The sequence below is a fragment of the Babylonia areolata genome, chromosome 10 (assembly GCF_041734735.1).
Source record: "Babylonia areolata isolate BAREFJ2019XMU chromosome 10, ASM4173473v1, whole genome shotgun sequence".
In the NCBI taxonomy this organism is placed as follows: Eukaryota; Metazoa; Mollusca; class Gastropoda; order Neogastropoda; family Buccinidae; genus Babylonia; species Babylonia areolata.
Genome location: NC_134885.1, coordinates 5,513,235 through 5,523,234, shown reverse-complemented (window position 1 = coordinate 5,523,234; position 10,000 = coordinate 5,513,235). Strand labels below are relative to the sequence as shown.

At 41.6% G+C, this 10,000-nt stretch overlaps 1 protein-coding gene across 2 annotated transcripts in view; it reads left to right on the top strand.

Annotated features, from left to right (window-relative positions):
• Positions 1–10,000, top strand: part of LOC143286734 (uncharacterized) — a 63,801-nt gene that overhangs the window by 36,699 nt on the left and 17,102 nt on the right. For both annotated transcript variants that reach the window (XM_076594455.1, XM_076594454.1), the window contains exons 9-11: positions 707–820; positions 3,238–3,287; positions 9,954–10,000. The exon at positions 9,954–10,000 is cut by the window's right edge and continues 54 nt beyond it. In XM_076594455.1, the coding sequence (XP_076450570.1) occupies positions 707–820; positions 3,238–3,287; positions 9,954–10,000 (211 nt within the window). The remainder of the gene's footprint in view (positions 1–706; positions 821–3,237; positions 3,288–9,953) is intronic.

Here is a 10,000-nt window from a genome sequence, read left to right as displayed (position 1 = left end):
GACGTCACAGGAATTGACGTCATCACTGGTGAAGTTGTCATTAGCAAATTGCGTCATGTCACCATCATTCTCGTGAAAGATTTTATTATTAACCATATATACTATACACTCACTGAATGCAGACGATATCAGAGCCAAGACCATTTACTGTTGTTACTTTCAAGAGTAGAAAATCAGTGTTATTGGGTTATTTGTGGAAATCTAAATAAGATTTTTAATTTGATTTAACTTATTTATTTATTCTTTTTACTGTTGTCAGTATCAACCGCAAAAAAAATCAGTGTCTTTGATAAAATGATTAAAATAGCAATAAAAGATTGTTTTTTTGTTACCACTGTCAGCAGTACAAAACGACAGTATTTGTGTAAGTTATTGAAATCACATGAAAATTATTTACTGTCAACAGTAGAAAGTCATTGTCTTTGTGTACGTTTGTAAATTGTAAAGTAGGCCACTTCTTATCAAAAGTAAGGCTTGTTTTTACAACCACAGTATTTATTATTATTATTATTATTATTATTATTATTATTATTATTATTTTAAAATTTTTAAAAAATATTTTAAATTTTTTTAATATTATTTATTATTATTTTTTTTTTTTTTTTTTTTTTTTTTTTTTAGAAAAACTTCCTCCATCTGTGATTTTTGTAGACTCAGCAGTCACCTTTTTTTTTTGTTGTCATCATCGTACCGTTTTCCCCGTCAGGTTCAGAATCTGTTGCTTCACTTCTGGCAAGGAATGCCATCTCACTTAACGGATGTCCTGACTGCTGACATTGTCTGTGACATTGTGGCCCTCTGCGACTCCATCCTGTACAAGGTAGGTGTGATAACTCCTGTGTGCGCTTGTAGGATGGGTGTGATGTAACTCTTGTGTGTGATAACTCCTGTGTACACTTGTATGATTGGTGTGATATAACTCTTGTGTGTGATAACTCCTGTGAACACTTGTATGATCGGTGTGATATAACTCTTGTGTGTGATAACTCCTGTGAACACTTGTATGATCGGTGTGATAACTCTTGTGTGTGATAACTCCTGTGAACACTTGTATGATTGGTGTGATAACTCTTGTGTGTGATAACTCCTGTGAACACTTGTGTGTTGGGTGTGATAACTCTTGTGTGTGATAACTCCTGTGAACACTTGTATGATCGGTGTGATAACTCTTGTGTGTGATAACTCCTGTGAACACTTGTATGATCGGTGTGATAACTCTTGTGTGTGATAACTCCTGTGAACACTTGTATGATCGGTGTGATAACTCTTGTGTGTGATAACTCCTGTGTACACTTGTATGATCGGTGTGATAACTCTTGTGTGTGATAACTCCTGTGTACACTTGTATGATCGGTGTGATAACTCTTGTGTGTGATAACTCCTGTGAACACTTGTATGATCGGTGTGATAACTCTTGTGTGTGATAACTCCTGTGAACACTTGTGTGTTGGGTGTGATAACTCTTGTGTGTGATAACTCCTGTGTACACTTGTATGATTGGTGTGATAACTCTTGTGTGTGATAACTCCAGTGTACACTTGTGTGTTGGGTGTGATAACTCTTGTGTGTGATAACTCCTGTGAACACTTGTATGATCGGTGTGATAACTCTTGTGTGTGATAACTCCTGTGTACACTTGTATGATCGGTGTGATAACTCTTGTGTGTGATAACTCCTGTGAACACTTGTATGATCGGTGTGATAACTCTTGTGTGTGATAACTCCTGTGAACACTTGTATGATTCGTGTGATAACTCTTGTGTGTGATAACTCCTGTGAACACTTGTGTGTTGGGTGTGATAACTCTTGTGTGTGATAACTCCTGTGAACACTTGTATGATCGGTGTGATAACTCTTGTGTGTGATAACTCCTGTGAACACTTGTATGATCGGTGTGATAACTCTTGTGTGTGATAACTCCTGTGAACACTTGTATGATTGGTGTGATAACTCTTGTGTGTGATAACTCCTGTGTACACTTGTATGATTGGTGTGATAACTCTTGTGTGTGATAACTCCTGTGTACACTTGTATGATTGGTGTGATAACTCTTGTGTGTGATAACTCCTGTGTACACTTGTATGATTGGTGTGATAACTCTTGTGTGTGATAACTCCTGTGTACACTTGTATGATCGGTGTGATAACTCTTGTGTGTGATAACTCCTGTGAACACTTGTATGATCGGTGTGATAACTCTTGTGTGTGATAACTCCTGTGAACACTTGTATGATTGGTGTGATAACTCTTGTGTGTGATAACTCTTGTGAACACTTGTATGATCGGTGTGATAACTCTTGTGTGTGATAACTCCTGTGAACACTTGTATGATCGGTGTGATAACTCTTGTGTGTGATAACTCTTGTGAACACTTGTATGATCGGTGTGATAACTCTTGTGTGTGATAACTCCTGTGAACACTTGTATGATCGGTGTGATAACTCTTGTGTGTGATAACTCCTGTGTACACTTGTGTGTTGGGTGTGATAACTCCTGTGTGCACTTGTGAGTTGGGTGTGATAACTCCTGTGTGCACTTGTACGTTGGGTGTGATCACTCCTGTGTGCACTTGTGAGTTGGGTGTGATAACTCCTGTGTACACTTGTGAGTTGGGTGTGATAACTCCTGTGTACACTTGTGAGTTGGGTGTGATAACTCCTGTGTACACTTGTGAGTTGGGTGTGATAACTCCTGTGTACACTTGTGAGTTGGGTGTGACAACTCCTGTGTGCACTTGTATGTTGAGTGTGATAACTCCTGTGTGCACTTGTATGTTGAGTGTGATAACTCCTGTGTGCACTTGTATGTTGAGTGTGATAACTCCTGTGTGCACTTGTATGTTGGGTGTGATAACTCCTGTGTGGACTTGTATGCTGGGTGTGATAACTCCTGTGTGCACTTGTATGCTGGGTGTGATAACTCCTGTGTGCACTTGTGTGTTGGGTGTGATAACTCCTGTGTGCACTTGTGAGTTGAGTGTGATAACTCCTGTGTGCACTTGTATGTTGGGTGTGATAACTCCTGTGTGTACCTGTGAGTTGGGTGTGATCACTCCTGTGTAGACATGTGTGTCGGGTGTGACAACTCCTATGTATGCAGCCTGTTGTTAAAATGACTGACTCTCTGTAAAGCGCTTAGAGCTTGGTCTCTGACCAAGGGCAGGCGCTGTATAAGTGTTAACATCAGTCCGTGTTCAACACGTACACTGCTTGGTTTAAATGTCTTTGTTGTCGTTCAGGTTCTGGCCGATGTGCTGCTGCCTTCCTGTATTCAGGACATGCCTGACAAGTAAGTGTGTTCTTCATTTCAACGTCTATTCATGTAGTGTACTTTTAGGCGAAAAAGAAACAAACAACAGCAAAACCCCCATTGATATGATAGAGTGATAACTTAATACGATGTGAGGTGCAAACTTGTTTAAAAAAAAGAAGTAAATGTCGAACTAACTTGACTTTGAAGCAAACTTTCAGACTGAAAAAAAAACCAACAACAAAACAAACAAGCAAACAAACAAACAAACAAAAAACAAACAAAAAACAAAAACAAACAAACAAAAAAAAACCCCAACAAAACAAACAACCCCCCAAAAAAAACAAAACAAAACAAAACAAAAACAAACAAAAACAAACAAACTAACAAACAAAACACACACACAAACATAAACAACACTCCCCCCAAAAAAAACAACAACAAAAAGCAACAACAACAAACACCAAAACAAACAAACAAAAAAAACAAACAAAACAAACAATCCACAAAGAAAATAAACTGTAACAGGAATTTATAAACAATATTCAAACGCTCTTTTCAAAAAGTTTGGTATAAAACGCTTTAAAGCCTTACGTTCAAAACGTAATCAAATTATATGTGTATTTGAATTTTCCCTCCTCAGCAGCATGTGACGTATTTACTATTATCCAGTTTCAAATGCGTTCAGTTTCAGTCTGTGCATCAATGAGATAATTTGTTTTAATGCGGATACGCTGTACTGAGGATAAAATAATACCCCATTCTGAAGTCTCATACACTTCTTGGAGTGTAAATAAACTTCTCCTCCTTCTTCTTCTTCGTTCGTGGGCTGCAACTCCCACGTTGACTCGTATGTGTACGAGTGGGCTTCTTACGTGTATGACACGTTTTTACCCCGCCATATAGGCAGCCATACTCAGTTTTCGGGGGTAAATAAACTTATTTTCCATCCCTCTGTTGTTGCTCCACGATTCTTTTTTTTTTTCTCCCCAGTAAAACGTTACTACTGACACAGGGAGTGGACAATGACAAGAAAGTATTCTGCAGGATGTGTGTTCTTCTGAAGGCCCCCTGGTTTCTACTGAGAGCAAATTTAGATGAGTGGTGGACATTGCACTTAACCCTCTCCATACGAACGGCGAAAGAGACGACGTTAACAGCGTTTCACCCCAATTACCATCATCAAAATATTGCAAGTGGAAGGCTCTCATACTGAAGAGGTGAATGTTGACAAAGAATACTACAATTCTGACGACGGAAGCTAAAGGTTGGGTCATTCAGACAACACTGGACATCCGAGGGGTCTGTGTAGAGGAGAAGAGAGGACTGGCCGTACTGAGTGGGTTAAAATGCCAACTATCCATTGATGTTAGTTGAAGCGTGAAAGCGTATGTGAAAGTGATTGGAAGACTGTGAAACAACACCACCAACAACAACAAAAACCAACATGCAAGACCAATAATAGATATCAAAAGATTCAAAGAAATTAAATCCCTTTGCCCGCTTTTGGGGTGTGGAGGATACAATAACAATACATACTCATTGATTCACAACTTCAGTCCAACGATGTCTCCGAAACACGCAAAAACGCACACCCACGCACACGCGCGTACTCGCACACACACACACACACACACACACACACACACACACACACACACACACACACACACACACACACACACACACACACACAGACGCGCTAATGATAATGATTTGCAACAAAACAAATCAAACTCAAACACACTGACAAATATGTTTTAGATGTAACAGAAGTTACACACCCTTTCCCAGTTTTATGAATTTACTTTGATGAAGTTGTGTTTTCTTCCCAGCACTGAATAAATTGCATAAACCGAGCATTGACATGTGTGATTTATACTTATGTGTCATTTATTTATTTCGAATTACAGTATTTTGGGGACTTTATACAACAAAATGAAATTTATTCCGAACAGTACCCATATTACATTCCTTGCAAATTCTGTTTTCTCCGTTTTCTCTTCTTCCTGTTTCGATCTGCCGTTTAAGAAACGGTATCGGTTTGTCGTACCCAACCCTTCCGATGCTTTATCTTCATATTGTGTAGATCATTGGACCTCAAGTGTCATCTTTATTTCTTCTTTTTTCCCCCCCAATCCATTTATCAATCATTGAGAATTGCCACCTGAATATCGTTGTTCTTTTTCAAGTGAACGCGTGGAACGTAGAAGTTCAACAATTATGTATGTTATTTTATTTTATTTTTCTTGCATTAGGAACTTAAGAGAACACAACACCCTTTCTACACAGGAATCCAAACATGACACCGTTCTTCTCGTTTCGGGGGAGGGGGCGTAGGGGGGTGGGGGGGGGGGGGGGATACAAGAAAAAGAAAAAAAACCAAACCAAACGAAGAATGATATCACAACAACACACCGAGCCTTAACGTATTAGCCATTTCACACGAGGATAGAAGAAAAAACGAAAAGTCTCCATCAAACAACAGGGTATAAAGATCAATAGACACAGACGCTTATCCCCCCGTCCCCCCCCCCCTTCCTTCTCCACCATTACTCTTCCTCCTCCCCCTTCCCGCTCTCTCTTTTCTCGTAACGCCTACACACATCCCCCCCCCCCCTCACTCCCGTGAGGACGGAACCTACGACCCCCCAGGTGTTCCAATCTTCGGAGATCAAAGACGCCGCGCGTCAGGTAAAGCAGCCGACAGGACAGGTCGACAAACAGCGAGGGACGGGGTTTAGAGGCAAGGACACTGACTTTTTTTCTTTTTCTTTTTTTTTCTAAAAATCTCACAGAGAACTAGCTCTCCGCGGGCTGGTCAATCTTTTGGTTGACACCAAAGTTATGCGCTACTTTTTAATCTTCCTGTCACCCCCCCCCTCCCTCCCTCTCTCTTTCTGCGTTTGAAACTTGTTCCAAAAAAAAAAAAAAAAGTATTATGAGTATCAATGTTTGTTTAGACTCTGTTTATTTATGGCTTCTCTTAACTCACTCAGTAGGGCCAGTCCTATCTTATCCTCTACACAGACCCCTCGGATGTCCAGTGGGTGTCTGAAAGACCCAACCTTTAGCTTCCGTCGTCAGAATTGTGGTATTCTTTGTCAACATTCACCTCTTCAGTATAAGAGCCTTCCGCTTGCAATATTTTGATGGTGGTAATTGGGGTGAAACGCTGTTAACGTCGTCTCTTTCGCCGTTCGTATGGAGAGAGTTAATGACGGTATCATGTGCAACCTGGCATGGTATCTATATAGAGCTTTTAAGTTTTAGAGAGACGGCGATGTCTTCATTTCTTTAAGTTACCAAGGTGCAAAAAACAGGTGAGCAGACGCTAACAGTCACAGTGACATTTGCGAAATCTGTTATCGCCCTTTGTTCATATGGGGCTGTGGTCTCAAATAGATAAATCATCTGAATCTGAATCTGAATCTCTCTCTCATTCTCTCTCTCTCCCGTCCTCCTTCCCTCTCTCTCTATCTCATTGACGAGGAAGGTGTGTAGATGTTGTTTGATGTGGGGGAATAGTGTCAGTTTAGGACCGCTGTGATTAATTTGTTTCGTTTCTCTACTACCACCGCCCCCACCTTCTTCCCATCCCTCATCCTATTATTCATCCCTCCCTCTCCTCCCCCCTCCATCCATCCCTGCCTTTCTTTCCTTTCCGGTCAGTTCCTCGTTACTTCTTTAGTGTCTTGAAGAAGGCATCAAGTGCAAAGAAGGAGAAGAAAAAAGAAGAAGAAAGAATTATGACGAAGTAAGAGAAAGAAAGGAAAAGAGAATGGTGATGAACCCCCCAAAAACAACAACAACAACAAAAAACAAAAAAACAAACAAACAAACAAACAAAAAAACATAAAGAAGAAGAAAACTGTCACTACCGCATCCTAGTCAATCTGTGAAAAAAAAAAAAAAAATCTTCCCTCTTTCATTTTCTATCTCTGTGTCTTTGTCTGCCTGTCTGTCTTTCCCCTCGTCTCTCAGACACACACACACACTCACTCTCTCTCTCTCTCTCTCCTTCCGTCCCTCCATCGACCTCATACGACCCCCCCCCTCCCCTACACACACACGAACACACACTTACAAATTTCAATAAGATACACGTTTCTATCAAAAGCATTTGTTTTTGTATTTTTTTTATCACGTCTATAATTCTTTTTTTCTTTCTTGATACATACAGAGATGGGGGCGGAGAACTGACGTTAAAAATTATTTTATTTTTTTACTTCGCTATGGCAGCATATCTGACAAGACCCCCCCCCGCCCCACCCTCCCTAACCCCCAGCCCAACCCCCACGCCCCCACCCCCACCTTCCACACCCCCACCACGCTTTCAAGTCCCGCAAAAAGAAGAAGAAGAAGAAGGGAATAAAAAAAAAAAAAAAAAAAAAAAAGCTGAAAGATGTCTTCACCTGTCCACCCCCACCCACCCACTCATCCCCCTTTCTTAATCTTGTCAACGTCTACGCTCGCGAACATGTTGTTTCCCTCCCATCTTGGAAACACAAACACGACTGAATCGGAGGGTGTGAAGTTTTCGTGCCGTCCATCGCTGAATCGGCTGGGGGGGGGGGGGGGGGGGGTGGGGAGGGGGTGGGGGGGAAGGAGTCATTCTGATTCGTCCATGTCGCTCACGTGACATCACGAGTGCGAAGTCATGACCTGTCGCGATACCGGAAGCGCGAGAAGGTTGCCGACATGGATTTAATGTTGGTAGTTTTAGGCCTTGCTTACTACCCTTTTGAGAGAGATACTCACTGGCCTAAATATAGGTGGATAGCTCATTGGCCAGGAAAGTTGAAGCCAACATAGACGCCATTCTGCGACTTGTATCTGGCTGTCAGTCCGTTGAGAAGTCGTCTGCTAACTGGTGGTACTTTCTGAACTGTAACCGTATTTCTTCAATGGAATCGTGTTACGCTCGCTTGCCCCCATGAGATGCCAAATGTTTTGTCTTGATTGATAGCTGCCAATGGTTTGTTTACCAAAGTTATTACAGGAAAACTGTACAGTGACACGTAGCGCAAACTTACTGTGGAGGCACACACAGGAATGTCAGCTAAAATGATGCTGCGAGCAAGTGAAAGTTTGCCGTGAAGCAGTCATCATAGCCAGCTGAGCGCTTGGCTACATGTCATGAAGTTACCGCTTCGCGCTGTACTGACACAAGTAGCGAAATGGCTGATTGAACACTTCCGCTGGCTTTTCAAATGTGGAGTGATGGCCTAGAGGTAACGCGTCCGCCCAGGAAGCAAGAGAACCTGAGCACACTGGTTCGAATCACGGCACAGTCTCCGGTATTTTCTCCCCCTTCACTAGACCTTGAGTGGTAGTCTGGACGATAGTCATTCGGATGAGACACTAAACCGATGTCCCGTGTGCAGCATGCGCTTAGCACACGTAAAAGAACCCACGGCAAGAAAAGGGTTGTTCCTGGCAAAATTCTGTACAAAAATCCACTTCAATTGGAAAAACAAAAACAAAAAAAACAAAAAACAAAAAACTGCACGCAGGAAAAAAATACAAAAACAAAACAAAACAAACAAAAAAAAAGAAAAAAAAAAAAAAAAAGAAAGAAAAAAAAAAGGGTGGCGCTCTCAGTGTAGCGACGCGCTCTCCCTGGGCAGAGCAGCCCGAACTTCACACAGGGAAATCAGTTGTTAAAAAAAAAAAAAAAAAAATCAGTAATACAAACTCGGTTAGCAAAGGGGCTCAAAGAAGGCATGCGCTATCCACCGATTTTTTTTTTTTTTTTTTTTTTTTTTTGGAACGGTGGAGATACTACCGAAGAAGCTTTGTGGAGATTAGACGAGCTTATCTGCTGCATGGAGGCTGGAGCGTAGGTGTAAAAGTCTTTTCCATTGGCAGGTAACGTCGACATCAATCAAAAAGGAGTGAGCGAGGGAGGGAGGGGGGCGGGGGGGAGGGAGGGAGGGAGGAACGAGGGGGGGTAAGAAGAGTGAGGGGAAAGAGGTGTGTGGGGGTGAAAGGGTGGTGGTGGTGGTGGTGGTGGTGGTAGGAGGCGGGGGGGTGGGTGGTTGGGAGGGGTGAAGAGGGGGTGTTGGAAAAGCGAAATGTTAGAATTTGGCCGAGAAAGATTTACTTCGTATCATCCGCACACGCGCACAAGAGAAATGAAGAGAGAGAGAGAGAGAGAGAGAGAGAGAGAGAGAGAGAGAGAGGGTGGGTATTTGTTGGTGGGGGTGGGGGTGGGTGGGAGGAGACACACTCGCGCAACCTATTGATGTCACTTTTTAAATCACTAATGTGTGTGTGTGTGTGTGTGTGTGTGTGTGTGTGTGTGTGCGTGCGTATGTGTGTGTGTGTGTGTGTGTGTGAGAAAGAAAGAGAGAGAGAGAGAGAGAGGCACAGAATATGAATGAGCGAAAAGCGAGCACAGGCTAATTCCTGAAATTCGATTCAGTTGTGAGCACGGGCTATCCTGTCAATGAAATGATAACAGTGCTCATAATTCTCGGTAACTTGTCACGATGAAGACGATCCTGACCAACTCAAATTTTTTGTTCTATTTTATTTTAATTTTGATTTTATTTATTTGTGTATCTATTCATTGAGTTATTGATTGATTGATTTATCTATTTACCTATCTATTATTATCATCATTATCATCATCATCAATGTTATCAATAGTATTATTATCATCATCATTATTATCATCATCATTATCTAACTATGTGGCAGTCTGGGCACGGAGATCAAGGTGTTTGCCAAGAAGATGCCCGAATGGC